The sequence below is a fragment of the Copadichromis virginalis genome, linkage group LG18 (assembly GCF_057382275.1).
Source record: "Copadichromis virginalis isolate Kocher_CV1m ecotype Utaka linkage group LG18, C_Virginalis_male_GT1.1, whole genome shotgun sequence".
NCBI classification, from domain to species: domain Eukaryota; kingdom Metazoa; phylum Chordata; class Actinopteri; order Cichliformes; family Cichlidae; genus Copadichromis; species Copadichromis virginalis.
The window spans coordinates 3,123,327-3,138,893 of record NC_140635.1 but is presented as its reverse complement, the minus strand read 5'-3'; the positions used below and the strand labels follow the sequence as shown (position 1 = coordinate 3,138,893).

Below are 15,567 nucleotides of genomic sequence, written 5' to 3'. Positions count from 1 at the left end.
AGCTCATTATCAGCACTCATCAGCATGTTTGGCTTTCTTTGTTCAGTTTTAGTGACTGAAGCTCTTTTTCTGTTCAGAGAAGCAAACTCAGAAGTTTTAATGATCGGGAATTAGTCGGATCCCTGCTGGTTAGAGGAGAACAGAAGGCTTATTTCGGTGAAAATAGAACAGATTAGTCCTTTAAATGAAGGCACGTGTGATGAGTTTCATTGGAGGTGAATGTTTGATTTTTTTGACTGCATGGCCCTGCCTGCAGGCAGGCGGGTGGAGCAGCTCCTATCAGACAGTGAAATAGCTTTAATGAGGATCTCTGTCATCTCACTAAAGCGTAACACACGTAAAAATGTGTGTCTTGGACTGATTTACATTCACACATACGCAAACCTGCACAGAAACCATAAAGTTTTAATGGTTTCGAGCTATTTCAAGGCTCCACGGGAGATAAATCCGCTGAAAACTGCTGACTCGCAGTGCAGAGTTAGATTTATTTATCTGCATTAAAGGGCCACTTCAGCTCTCAGACACTTTTTACTTTCACAGAGCCGATAATGCTGCGAGGTGAAGCACAGCCATTGTCAGAAACTATATTTGAAAAGGGAAAATTTAAATAGTGCCAGTTCTGCTCATCTCCAGCTCCATATTTTTACTCTTTTAGAGTAGCTTTGCATGACTAACAGCTAAAAATAATCCTTCTTTATCTCACAATGGTCCTCGGTGCAGAGCCTCAGTTCCCCCTCTGTCTGAAACAAGCCCCTCCCCTTTAGGCCAGCTTTGTACTGACTGGCTGACTGTCACAAACAGAAGGTTTGAAGAGCAGGTGGGTGGGGTTTCCAATCTATGACATCACCAAGATCCAAAAGTAGACGCAAAAGTGTTTTGAGCAGTCTGCAGCCTGAGCTTTAGGCACACGAGGAAGTTTAATATGAACATCCACTGCTGGAAGAGGATATGTATGACAGGAAATGACTTGCCTCCAAATAAAACTCACTTTGCAAACATCTGGATCATGCTCCCAGTTGACTTTGGGGAAGTTCTCGTCCATGAATATTCTTTGTGAAGATGCAGACGTAGAGAACTGAACACAGAGACGGGCACCTCCGCCTGCCCACAAATAAAACTCACTGAAGCTTGAACCACTTTTCACATGGTTTGCTTCGGTGCTTTGTTTTCATATAAATTTTCAGATATAGAAATCTGAATCAACTGGGCCTCGATCCCCGCTGTTTGATCCCATTATAAAACCCCCAGAAGCGCCTCTTCCCCTACACTACATCTGCTCTTCCCTGCAGACACGAGAACACAGTGTGATGTGGACACTAGGGGGCAGTCACCTTTTAAATGACTGCATTTATAAAGGAAGGCTTGACATGATGATAACTATTTACAACAAATTAAAGGGTCATTCCATGAAAAATCACCCTGCTTGTACCATAACTTGTTTAACTCTGTTGTTTTGAGCCCTTGGAACTTCATCCATGCAGGAGATTTCCACGTGAAGTTCGCAGGGCTGAAAGACACCAAATAAATGTTACTGCGACTCCATCTGTGTCCTGATCTGAAGACAAAATCAAATCTCTGTTCAGCCTTATTTATACCTCTACTTTGAGCGTCACTATCATGGATACACGTCTGTGATGTGCAGCAACAGAAACAAGCTTCGGTACTCGGATGTTTGATCTTTTTTTCTCATCATTCGCCAGAGAAAAACTTCAAAAAGTGCGTTTTGGATAAACTTTAAAGGATCGGAACGTCGTGTGGGATCAGTTGCTGCTACAGCACATGCAGGATCTTATTGTACCTGTGTTTGCACACCAGGCTCATCTCCTAGTTTTATAATATAATCATATTTTAACACTTGTGAACATGACGAATGGCGGTGAGATGGAGAAACGGCACTGGTGGTCTCACACAGCATCACACTGATCAAATAACTTCAGGTCCTGAAGAAGCGTTCTGGGTGATGTCGGGGCTGCGGTGTGGACTTACACGAGTCTCATTCTGCAAGTTGTACTTGACTGTATTGCGCGCTTCAGGGCATGAACTGCATCATACTTTGCAGGTGGTCAGGGTGGGCGGTGGGTTTACAAAGGGCCGGGCTTTTCATCATGCAGTCAGTGTGGACTGGAAGGCTTTCAGGCTCTTCCTCCTGTTACAATCAGAGTTATAATTCAGGCTGTCGGTGCTTCTGTGTGCAGCTGAAGACTCCTCAGAGCCGCCGTCTCGCTCGGACAGCTGTGAAACTCCTCTGATCACGTCGAACGGCTGTGCTCGCTTCGCTCTGTCCTCTTTGTGTGCACATGAATGTGGGTTCTGCTTTCAGCTCACGGAGCGTGACGGCCAGCTTCAAACAGCCGCCGTGTGTCTTGTTATTGCGGTGAAACTGCGGCTCTGTGGTGAATTCTGCTTCCAGGAGCTGCCCTTCACGCTGCCGCTGCTTTTATTTTGCAGCCGTTCGACTAAATATGCAGCGAATACAACAGGCTGACGGGAGAGTAATTATATTTTGTTTCATATCAGAGGAACACGCTGCAGGCGGGTCATGCTTCTTTATGTGTCAGAAAGAACTTCACGGTGTTTTTCCTCATTTTAGCTCCTAAAACTTTTTTTTTTTTTTTTTTTTTTTGCCTGTCCCGTTTGGCTCTTTTGCCCTCAGAATTGTTGTCTAAAGGCAAAGAAAGATGCCCAACGGATTTACTTTACCAAACTGACCATCCCAGCCTTGCCGTAATGGTCCATTTGATTCACCTTTTATTGTTTATTTTATTTTCACTTACTGAATACGGGACAGACTTGACTGGGGTCACTTACTGAACACGCTGCAGGCGGGTCATGCTTCTTTATGTGTCAGAAAGAACTTCACGGTGTTTTTCCTCATTTTAGCTCCTAAACCTAACAAGAATTAACTGAGAAGAGACCGCAGACAGGCCGGCTGCTCGCAGGATTTTATTATTCACACACTGCTGCTGTGACTGCTCCATTTTCATATTAAAGAGGGAGGTGAACATGACATGCCTGTCTCATTTTCAGAGGTAGGGCGCCTGAGCTGCCAATGAGAGATAGTGCTTCCTTGTGCACTGATCAAAGTTAGCATTCTGGCTACCACCATGTTAGCTTTTTCAGAGCTAGAAGTGACCGGCGTGTGGACAAGAGGGTGGAATTATCAGCTAATGCTACCTAGCTTTGTTAGCGAATTTATTTCATAAATGGGGTGCAAAATATAGACGCACATAAGTGTTACTAAAGCATGGAGTGTGCATTCCTGTCACACAGTGTTTACACCCCTCACCCCCAACTAATAGCTGCCCCTCCCTGAGCCTGGATTTGGTGGAGGATTAAAAGGGAGTTTTTCCTCCCCGTTTTCAATTCAATTCAATTTTATTTATATAGCGCCAAATCACAACATAAGTCGCCTCAAGGCGCTTCATAGATACAGAGAAAAACCCAACAATCATATGACCCCCTATGAGCAAGCACTTTGGCAACAGTGGGAAGGAAAAACTCCCTTTTAACAGGAAGAAACCTCCAGCAGAACCAGGCTCAGGGAGGGGCGGGGCCATCTGCTGCGACCGGTTGGGGTGAGAGAAGGAAGACAGGATAAAGACATGCTGTGGAAGAGAGACAGAGGTTAATAACAGATATGATTCAATGCAGAGAGGTCTATTAATACATAGTGAGTGAGAAAGGTGACTGGAAAGGAAAAACTCAATGCATCATGGGAATCCCCCGGCAGCCTACGTCTATTGCAGCATAACTAAGGGAGGATTCAGGGTCACCTGGTCCAGCCCTAACTATATGCTTTAGCAAAAAGGAAAGTTTTAAGCCTAATCTTGAAAGTAGAGATAGTGTCTGTCTCCTGAATCCAAACTGGAAGCTGGTTCCACAGAAGAGGGGCCTGAAAACTGAAGGCTCTGCCTCCCATTCTACTTTTAAATACTCTAGGAACAACAAGTAGGCCTGCAGAGCGAGAGCGAAGTGCTCTAATAGGGTGATATGGTACTACAAGGTCATTAAGATAAGATGGGGCCTGATTATTTAAGACCTTGTATGTGAGGAGCAGGATTTTGAATTCTGGATTTAACAGGAAGCCAATGAATGTTGTCCCCAAAGCGCTTGCTCATAGGGGGTCATATGATCGTTGTGGTCTCTCTGTATTATACTGCATAGGGTCTTTATTTTACAAAACCCTGACACAGGAGCTGAGACGTGCATCTGGACATTCATCCCATCCACCTACTGTTAGACTACTTAAATGACAAGAAATGTTCAGCCTGTGTTAAGGAATAAAGGTGGTCACACCAAACATCAACGTTCAGGCTTGTTAGAATTGCACAAACTCTGTTTTTGCCTCATAAGCTGTATTTCTGTGCATGTTTGCATGTTTCAGTAAACTGCTGCAAACACTTCCTGTTTTCATGGCAACCTATAAAGACATGCGGGGTGGCAAGACTTTTGCACACAGCTTTCCAAATATTTACTAGAATACCGTATTTTTGCACCGTAAGGCACATTAAGCAAAACAAAACAGTCAGATAAGTCAAACTTTCCCATGTTGTTGCAGTATATTAATGACTAATCTCGTATTGTGGATGGATTATCTCAGTTGTTCTCCTGACTGAAGTTTGGTCTGTTTACAGCATCCTGCCATGCGATTGCATTTGTCCCTAACCATCGGGAACCCTCACGTTAACTTTTATGGAGTGGAAAAAGGTTAGCGTTCATCCTCCAGCTTCACTGTTTATGCTAACATAGCCGTGTCGCTAGCGACCACGTAGCACATCATTATATACCAGCTAGTCCAACTTCAGTAACCCTACAAAAGTCACTGTTGTTTAGTTTCATGTCTTCACATTTTAATTTTTTCAGAAATCTCTCAGTCAGAACATGCTATATCATGTTTAGGTGGAAACTAGCGAGCTAACTCCATGCTAACTTCAAACTCCATTAAACTTAATAAATTCTGTTTTCATGGATGCCTGGATGTTAAACTTAATTGTTGCACCTTATTACAACGCTGATCATTTTATTAAAGATGAAAGAATTTAGACAGTTTCTAACTCTCAGTGATGCCGCAGTGTTCGTTTGTTTTTGGGACCTGAAGAGGACTGAGTTTAGGACCCAGATTACTCCGCGAGGCTCCTGACGATAGCTGTAATGCTCCGACAATCCATCAGGCGGTGCGGCTTCGTAGCTTACCAAAGTCGTACAAAAACATTTTCTAACAGATTTTTGAGCGCCGTGTACCACATAAAATGGGTTTGAGGTCAGTAAGCACATCAGAATTCATACATAAGGCGCACCGGATTATAAGGCGCACGGTCGATTCTTGAGAAAATGAAAGGATTTAAAGTGCGCCTTATAGTGCGGAAAATACAGTAATACACTTTATAGATAATATCAGCGAATGTTTCTGGAACCTTGTTAATATCAACTAATGGAACACAACTCTAACTTAAACATGTCATTGATGAACAGGTAAATGTTTTATATCCAATAAGATTAAAAAAAAAGAAAAATGATGTCATCTACCTGGAACTGGCAGACACACTTGAGCTGAGCACCGTCCTCTCTGCAGGTGCCCCCGAATCGGCAGGTGGAGTCATCACAGACCCTCAGGTCGCTCTTCTTCTCTGACAGATCTAACGGCAGAGACACAAACAAAGGCAGCGCGTTAAATACGGAGACAGACAACAGGCAGGCGGATCAATAAGGTGAGTCACACCTGCGGCACCTCCACGAGTGCTGCTGCTAAATCCCGACATCCCGGCTCTGATCACACGCTCCGTCCAGACAAGTTTATGAGTTTATGAACAATGAGAGCAGACGGCGAGCTAAGCTGCAGGAAAAATACGGACACGACAGAGATGATTGTTTATCAGCCCGAGCAGACACCTGGACTACAGGTGAGTGTTTACACCGGGGAAATAACAGATGGACTCGCAGAGCTGAGAAATCTGCTCTCCTCAGAGGGAAGAAAACTGGTGGGTGGTATCATCATTAATGCACAAAGCAGAAGTCACTTCTCATCTTCACCTGCCTGAGGAGCTGCTCACAATTACAGGAGTCTGACTGTACTCTGACTCACAGAGACGGTTCAGGTGGAAAAAAGCTCTCTCCCGGGGAATCGCTGGCTTCTTCGCTGTGATTTTTCCTCTTCAATCTAACGCGCTCGGTTGAATCGGTTACTGTGGATTGGTGCTAAATAAATCAAGCTGAATTGGTGGTGTAACCTAACCATGAAAACCCTGCTGTATCCCAGTAAACCAGCCTGATACTATCGGTAGATCCAAGATAAACGGAATAATCCGGGATCAACCTATCCTGACAGTGTTTACATGGATAAACATGTAAACACTATGGCTCAGTTTCACAGGGATGGACAACAGTCGGTCTCGTCTTAGACCACAAACTGTTTTTAATAAAGATCCTTTCAGTTCGGTGCTAGGCTAATCCGAACCTGGTAAACTGGCTCATGGAGTTAGAACTCCAAGAGGTGCTACTGTATGACTTCAAAGGATAAAATAATAATAACAACAATAATAATAATAACAATAATAATAATAATAACAATAATAATAATACTAATAATACTACTAATAATAATACTAATAATAATAATAAGCCCCCAGCTTTGCATGGTGCACAGTCAAAATAAGCCTCAGAAGGATTGTTAGCAGGTGGGAGGGACTTCTGTGAGGCAACAGCTAATTTGGGGGATTCTGGTGTAACCAGCACATATCTGAACCAAACTTTGGCCTAACAGCCAATAAAAAGGTACGATAGTTTACAATGAAATAAACAAGGAGCCTAAAAATACATAAATTATAATGAGTCAATAAAATCCTCATCAGGAAGCTTGTTAGTTTTATTTTATTTATTGAATGTTTAGTTACATTAAAAAGAAATTCAAAATAAAAATCTTTATAAGTTAATGCACGACATGGTTTTTATTCTCGGACTCTGACTCGTTTTATCCTCTCGGTTCATCCGTCTGAAACAAGCCCTTCTACCTCCATCTATTCAACTTGTTATTTGCCTCCCCTCTCACACAAAAGGTTTTAATATCAGAAGCCCCGCCCCTCTTAGTAGTAGAAAACACACCTATATGATACTGATGTGTTGAAACTTGTTGAAACATCAGAGCGTCGCTCTCAGGCTGAATGCTGTGGGGACAAACTCGCAGCTGATCCTGAATCAGTTTGGCTCTTTAAACTTTCACTCACGAGCAGTTCATGAAATGTCACAAGGCGACTTATTTATGGGCATTTTTATCTGCGAGACTTCTAGAGCCGACACACACACACACACACACACACACACACACACACACACACACACACACACACAGATAATAACAGGCCTACACGGCTCAGAAATGTAATGTGAACTTGAATAATCCACATTTCCTTTGAGATTCCTGCAGCAGATTCCCGCCTCGGTGCCGGCACGAGCGCTGCCGAGTGGCTTTGAGAAGCCGTGTAATGGCCTGTAATTACTGTTTGCAAACCTCCCCGAGTCCCAAAAATGGCCGCCGCTGGCCGCAGTAACAGCCAACCCTGGAGCTCAGCAGCGTCTCAGAGACGGGCAATGTGAGCCTCCAGCTGAGAAAATAACACTCAGACTCAACGAGCAAGAAAACAAAAGAGTAACAGGCGAGTTTGGAAGAAGTCGTTCAAGGTAACAACAGCCGAGTTTTAAAATGAATGTTATGGTGTCTGATGTGAAAATCCTCTTACGTGTTTCAGCCAAGGCCCACGCGCAAACAGATGCTGTTTAAGAAATATCACAAACATTCACCGATGCTGAACGTGTGAAGCTTACACATGTGATCAGTTACTGATCAATAATTTCAGTTTTCCTCACCGTGAACCTCACACTGAGCCAAACAGCTGAGGAGTCTCACCTGTTTGATCTGAGAGTTAATCATCAGGATGCTGATTAGTGAACGTGAACGTCACATCATCAGAGACGAGCAAACAAAACATCAGATTTCACTTTCAGGGGTGAATTTGTGACAGAGAAAGAAAAATAAACTGCGGTTAAAGTTAAAAAGGTTAAAAAGAGCCAAATGGGACAGGCAAAAAAGAAGAAGAAAAAAAAAAGTTAAAAAGGTTAGTAAAAATCCAAAAATGTGGTAAAAGTAATGAGAAGTAAAAACATGAGAGGAAACAATACAAATAACAAACACAGAGAGCTTCAAAGATTTTTAACAAGTAAAAATCTTTTAAAAATAAAGTCAGAAAAATTGTGCAAAAAAAAAATTTCAATATGAGAAAATCTTAAATCTGAGATTAAAAGTATTAATCTCATATTAAAATTACTGGAAAAGAAAAAATGTCAAAAAAACTAGAACAATATAAAATATGAATATAACACAATGAGCCAAAAATAACATTAGAAACAGAATCTCAAATATGAGAGAAGTTATTCAAAAATTCAAAAAAGTAAATACAGGAAAAAATGAAATAGCAAATGAAACACGTGAGACATAAAAAAAAAAAATACAGAAAATGTGAGATATGAAGTTTAAATTCTGACAGTAAACGTTCAGAGCTGCAGAGCCAACCATCGTTAAACATCCCAGAGTCGCATCATCGTTTGTCCTAATGCCATCCGATCGTCCGGCTGCTCCAGTTTCCTCCACTTATTGATCTCATTTCTCAAATCTCAGGTGTCACCTTCTCGATTTTGACGTCTCTGTGAGAAATAATGGACAAACCCAGGAGAATCAGAGCAAATGAGCCGGTTCAGCAGCCTCGTGTAGGTCTGCAGGGCAGTCGTGGCTAATTAAGTCCAAGCAGCAGCCACATCCATCAGCCTGGAGGCCGACTGCTGATCAGCTGTGTGTGTGTGTGTGTGTGTGTGTGTGTGTGTGTGTGTGTGTGTGTGTGTGTGTGTGTGTGTGTGTGTGTGTGCGCTGCTTCCTGTTTGCAGGTTTAATACCCAGACAATTTGGGATTATGCTGAACGACAAGCCGAAGTCTTTAAACCTCCAGCTGGAGACAGACACACATGCAGATGAAGGCGCCTCGTTCACAAACCAGTGTTGGCGCTGTTTGTGTGTTGGCGCTGTTTGTGTGTCCGCGCCGTGTTATCTGCCTCCGCTGCTGATGTTTTTCTGTTTGTAGTCGACCCCGGCCGTGTTGTGTTCGGGTTCCTCGGCCTCATACATTTTACAACAGAAACAGGGATTTGAAATGCACATAATTCCCTCCTTTGGATCGGAGCAGAACTAAAGAAGCTGACGGAGCGTGGCAGCAGCCGCCTGGAGGCACATCCACCTCCCAAATCCCTCGAGCCCGGCCCGGTCGTCATGGCCACCCCGCCTCTCCTCCGGCTCGTTATCTCACCCCCCTACCCCCCCTCCCCTGCAGCCCTGACTCCAGGAGATGGACGTCAATACTTCATCTTCTGTCTGCTGCTCCGAGTCCTTCGACATCCTTTTAACCCTTTCCCTGCAGAGACACAGATATGTGACTCCAACACACCGGAGCAGACACAGCCCGTCTGAAAGGTGGTTAGAACTGCTTTTCTCTGGATTTACAGGCAAATCTGGGAAAGACTACTTTTTTTTTCTCCTATTAAACCCTCTACAGGACCCAGATGAGCTACCTCAGCCCTAAATGTTACCATCGTGTTCTTCTTTCACCTTTACTTCATTTAAGATGAGACCCAGGCTGTATGAAGACTGACCTACCTGCAGTTTATTCCACATCTGGACTGCATTTCTTCACGTTATCTTTTTGGCCACAACGATGTTGCTTTTAACACTTTTACCAGCTCAAACACGGCCATGAGACCCAGTTCAGGGACGTCACGCCTTGAATTCCTCCACCCAGTTTCATGAGTCAGATCTATAATAAAATATTCCTGCTACAGCTGTTATGCTGGAATCAGATATCGTGTGACTCTGTGGGGACAGACTCAGTCTTTAAGCCAGCCTCGAGTGGACATTAGAGGAACTGCAGACTCTGGCTCTGTAGTGTTGGTTTAAGCTTTGTAGCTCTGGAGTTTAGCAGTTCAGATTACTCATCGAAACTCAGCATCGCCTTACTTAACGATAATGTAATCCTTGTAAAATCAAATTAGTAAAGTAGCCCTAATTAGGCCCAAATGTGTCTGCCATCTGAAACATATTTGAAAATTTTACATAACAGAAAACCACGGCCTCCTGGTGGGCAACGGCGGTACTGCACGTAAGCAGCAAATTCAACTTCTTTTATTTAACTGAAAATCTTCTTATTTTCTTCTTCTTCTTTTTTTAAAGAAACAGATGCACAACCTTAAAAATCAGATGGTTTAACGTTTATATGACTCACGCCTGACTCAGAACATGTAGGATGTATTAATTCAATTCAACTCAACTTTATTTATACGGCACCAAATCACAGTCACCTCAAGGCGCTTTACATTGTAAGGTAGACCTTACAATAATACATACAGAGAAAAACAATCATATGACCCCCTATGAGCAAGCACTGTGGCGACATTGGGAAGGAAAAACTCCCTTTTAACAGGAAGAAACCTCTGGCTCAGGGCGGGGCGGGGCCATCTGCTGCGACCGGTTGGGGTGAGAGAAGGAAGACAGGACGAAAGACATAATCTTTAATAATCCTCTATTTCTGATCCTGAGAAATTAAACTGGAGAGTAAATCACCACAAAATCAAAACAAATAAATAATATCACAAAACTTTTTTTGTGCAGTTTTGTGTGATTTTCTGCTCTATGATGATCACAGCAGTCATTAAAAGGTTTGGGTTTGCTGCAGAAGATTTAGAAGTGGGCCTCTACAGTCTGGAATTTGGCCGGCTGCTTTAGAGCGATGCCAAAGATATTAGCAGCAGATTCTCTATAGCTCACAGTCAGCTGCCTCCCAAATGGCCCTCGGTACGGGGAGCACCAACGACAGCTTCACGATACGAGGTTTAGTCCCGACACCTTTCAATCTCCATCACATCCAACACCCTCACCATTCACGTACGCCCAACATATCCAGACCTCGACATCTATGCTATCAGGATAAGCCGTGTTATTCGCCTCCTAATGTTCTGGCTCATCGAGGATTCAGAGTTTGAAAAGGACATCGGAGAAAATTAGAGCGTCCTTAACAGCGTCATCAGTGAAACTTTCATCGCACTCCTTTCTTCTCCAGACAAAAGATCGTTTTCAAAGGCAACAGGAAGTTCAACATCCTCTGAAAAGTTCTGATAAAAACCATTCACACACACACACACACACACACACACACACACACACACACACACACACACACACACACACACACACACACACACACAGGCTGATATCTCCAGAGTGAGGTTCATTTCATAGAGAAGTGGAACCTTCTCAAGGACTGCTGTGGCGTATTGATTTGGTTTGCTAAAAGCAGAGAATTTATCCTCGGCAGAGACGAGAAACAGGAGAGGGAGGCGGCGTGACATTCATGTAAAGTACAAACATCAGTGATGCATGATGGGACTTCACCCCCCCTCTCAAAAACCCAAATGTTCCACTTCTTTGTGCCGTTACAGGCACAATGGACCCACTGCATAACAAAACTATCGGTTTGTGATCGTTCACTTTGTGCCTAAAACCCATCGTGAATGCTGATGTGTGAAGCTGCACATCCAGTATATTCAGATTTACCAAAGCCACGAGGAAACATGTCAGAGCGCCTTCAAAATAAAGTCAGAGCACAAAGGAAATGGCTGTGAAACAGAAGAATCTCATTCAGTCTTAACGTCCCCGGTGATTTACAGCTACACAATTACCTCATTACGAAACCTGGAGATGATCCCAGAGTTTAACAACGTAAAATACAATAAACTAACACAGATGACAAAAGCTGCAGTTCCCCTAACGACCATTTGAGTCCCATGTTTAAATGTTGAAATGCCCTCAGCCGTGTGTTTTGTGTGAATTAGGAAAAAACGGTATGGCTTCCTCTGAGGCAAGAAAACAGACTTTCTGGGAATCTTCATCCGAGGATGAAACGGTCACCTCACCAACACCCACATCTACCAGTTTTCAAGCTACTACCACCTTTCAGTGTTATATACACACAGCACCAAATCACAACAACAGCTGCCTAAAGCACCTTGTGTTTCTGCAGCCATCAGTGATGATACTTAAAAAGACAGTTAAAGGCTGAATAAGCTGCACAGGTGCAATGACCTCATCCAGGTATCTGCTAATTAGCGCTCAGTGAAAGAGTTTCTCACCAAACCTGAAGCAGAAACTTGTCGGATGTTCTGACCATCACGGTGAAATTTTAACACACCAGCAGTTCCAGTACAGCCCACTGGTCCTGCTCAGTGATTCCAGTTAGCTGAGGTGAAGCTAAGCAGACAGCTAGCAGGGACACTTCAGTTCAAGTAGTAACTTCTCTGTTAGGCCTTAAAATGGCTCAACTGAGTAACAGGCTTAAAGTTGTCCTTTAAGGCTGTAAACATGTTTATTTCCTTTGGACATTAGAAACACTGGAGTCTGTGTGACGGACTCACTGCTGGAGCCTCTAGTGGCCTTTGAAGAAACTGCAGCTGTTAGTGTTTAGCTTCATTTTGAACCCTGAGCTGACACGATGATGTTGATGACTCAGTGCACGAGAAAGAAACCAGAAAGGCAGTTTCTGTCGCAGCAAGTCAAGGTCAGAGGTCAAGGTCAAGGTCAGATTTATTTATATAGCACATTTCCAACAGCCGATGCTGCACAAAGTGCTTAACAATAACAATAAAATTAAAAACTACAGTGTAATACAATAATAACAATAGAAACAATAAAATAGAAGAATTGAAACAATACTAACTAATTCAGATAAATCCAAAATGCTTGGGTCATAATGTGTTAAAAGCCAGAGCGTAAAAGTGTGTCTTTAGTAAAGATTTAAATTGCTCAAGAGTTTGAGCAGATCTAATATTAAAGGGGAGACTATTCCAAAGTCTGGGACCTGCCACAGAGAAGGATCTATCACCACGAGATTTGAGGTTAGTCCGTGGAATGGACAACAATAGTTTTGAACTAGATCTCGTGGGTTTTCCTGGAGCATAGGCAGAGAGGAGCTCTGACAAGTAGGGGGGGGCTCGGGCGTTGAGTGACTTAAAAACAAAAAGTAAGAGTTTAAATTGGATCCTGTAGGGGACAGGGAGCCAGTGTAAAGAGGCTAAAATTGGGGTTATATGCTCTCTCCGTTTGGTACCGGTTAGCAGGCGAGCAGCAGCACTCAGTCCTCGATTTGACTTTGACTTGTCTCAGTAAAGTTGAGTGACGCTGCCTCTGTGCAGATGTTCCTCTGAAAATCATGAATTCTGATTAATTACTACAATAACTGTTTCGCTCAAGTTTTATATTATCGTAGTTTTAGTAGTAAAAATAATGCGCTTTAAAAACAGCTACATCTTTATGAGGCGGGATCGTCTGCCAGGTTTCACTGCACCTGTTTCCTGTCTGGGATTTATTCTCTGATTTATTGATACTCCACAAATAACTGCACACTTTTTGGAAACAGGCTGTGAGAGTTGTTCATAAATGTGTCTTCGCTATCAAACAAAAGACGTGTGGATGTGAAGGAGAGCGCAGAGTGGGGCTGATGATGGATCTGAGCTCTGCTGACTGATGAAGAGTAAACGCTGCGAGCTGCTCGGCTCCTGTTTCTTCCTCGATCTTGGTGAAACCTTCTGACCGCAGCAGCTGGATGAAGAGCTTTTGTCTGTTCTTCTTCTGCTGCTTGAATAAAACATGAAAGCCCGACAGCCCCTTCCTCCTCCTCCTCAGCTTTATCGCTGCGAGCGATGCGAACATGATGTCTTTAACTTTAACACTTTTAAATAAAGTGTTTGTTATTTTTTTTAAACTACAGCTGCCTCCCTGGCCTTCAGTTAGCGTCTCAGAAGACACGTTTAACAAAGACAATCTACAGACACTGAGTTTTCAATCTGCAGGGTCGAAGAGAGAAAAAAAACTTCCTGCAATAAAACAGAAACTCAGAAGTGAACTGAAATATTCTGGGAACGTTAACGTTAACGTCCCTGTGATGTCTCGGTCTCACAGACTGGACACGCTGCTTGTTAACCAAGCTAGTTAGCAAATACAGTGACCTCTGGCTCCAAAGAAACAACATGGCGGTGGTAATCGTGGCATGAGTAGGAAAATGCAAATTCAAAGCAAATACAAATACATATCAGTGCAATTTAAAAGTCTTTAAATTAAAAAATCCACTTGATGCTGAGTCCCAAACACTCGTCGGTTTTATAAACTGGATTCTCGGCGATGGAGGAAAAGCTCCCTGATGCTGTCTGAGAGCAGCTACGTGACTTATCGTGTCCTACAAACAGAGAAAGTCACTGGGCTGAAAATAAAACTGATCCCTAATCCCAGCTGTTGGTTATACTTTGGAAGGAAGTGATTCTCCCACTGGCGTCAGAACTGAATATTTATTATGGGATTTGAAATGGACCCAAAATCCTCTGAACTTCATATCTGGTCTAAAAACATGGTTACGATAAAATTCCTCCTGAGCGCGCTCGCCCTTTCTTCCTCGCTCTGCTGGGCTCTGAACGGTGTTTTTTCCTGAAACGATCCGACGTGTGAAAACAAAAGTGCAAATGAGGCCAAAGCAGCAGCACACAGCACAGAAACATGAGGCGGCGATTACATTTCAGGGATTTGAACCCCCGACCTCGTCTGAATCTCAGCAGATGCTGCCGAAGGACCTGCTGTTCAATCACAGCTCCTCCTCCTCTTTGTAACTGCAACTAATTTGTCCAGGTTCGAGTTTTTATTTCCTCCAGGGCGTCTGAGCGCGGGAGGCCTGGAGGGCCGGCAGACGCTCGGCTCGTTTGGCTTCATCAGCCGCGGCTGCTGCAGACTAATCTTCACCTGGGAAGCAGCGAGTGCAGCGCAGAGATAACAGCTTTGATGTTTTATTCATGTCGAGCAGATCAGAACGACACCAAAACTCCTTTTAGCTTCTTTCTGGAGTCTGACGCAGAGACAGAACAGGAAGTAATTGACCTCCGGGGAAGTCTCTCCAACAAGTCGGGTCGCAGTTTGCCGTCAGCAGATTGGCTCGTTAGTAACAATCAAGCCTGAGAAGGAGTTTTCACAGAGACATCGTCTCAGATTTTCCATGCATTCTGGAAAATCTGGAATTCTCTGTGCAGTAGTGTCAGAGCAGGGTTCTTTCCTTGGACTCTGGATATATTTGGATTTCATTAATTCAGCAAAGCGTTAATTCAGACAGGGCGCAGAGTCAAGCTCCACCGTGATCCTGGCAGATCAGCTGATCTCAACGCCAACCAAGATCAGCTGATGGCTCAGCAGATACCCGTCTACACAGCTAGCTGGCAAAGCTCACAGAGGGAGCATTGTTTAGCATCTGATATCTGAACCAGCTTAGGCTGTGCTTTAGCCACACGCTCAACAAGAACATGATGAGAAACTGGAAGATGTCCCACACACGTCCACATCTTGAGTCTTCACTCTCAACAGTTACAGAAAATGAGTGTTTCCTTCAACACAAACCTCACAGGCTGTTGGCTATAAACAGCTAATGCTACCCAGTCCTGTGTTTA

The 15,567-nt window shown here is 43.5% G+C and overlaps 1 protein-coding gene across 1 annotated transcript in view; it reads right to left on the bottom strand.

Moving 5' to 3' along the window:
• Positions 1–15,567, bottom strand: part of tmeff1a (transmembrane protein with EGF-like and two follistatin-like domains 1a) — a 109,209-nt gene that overhangs the window by 54,321 nt on the left and 39,321 nt on the right. The window contains exon 2 of the mRNA XM_085440135.1: positions 5,527–5,636. Coding sequence (XP_085296261.1) covers positions 5,527–5,636 — 110 coding nt within the window. The remainder of the gene's footprint in view (positions 1–5,526; positions 5,637–15,567) is intronic.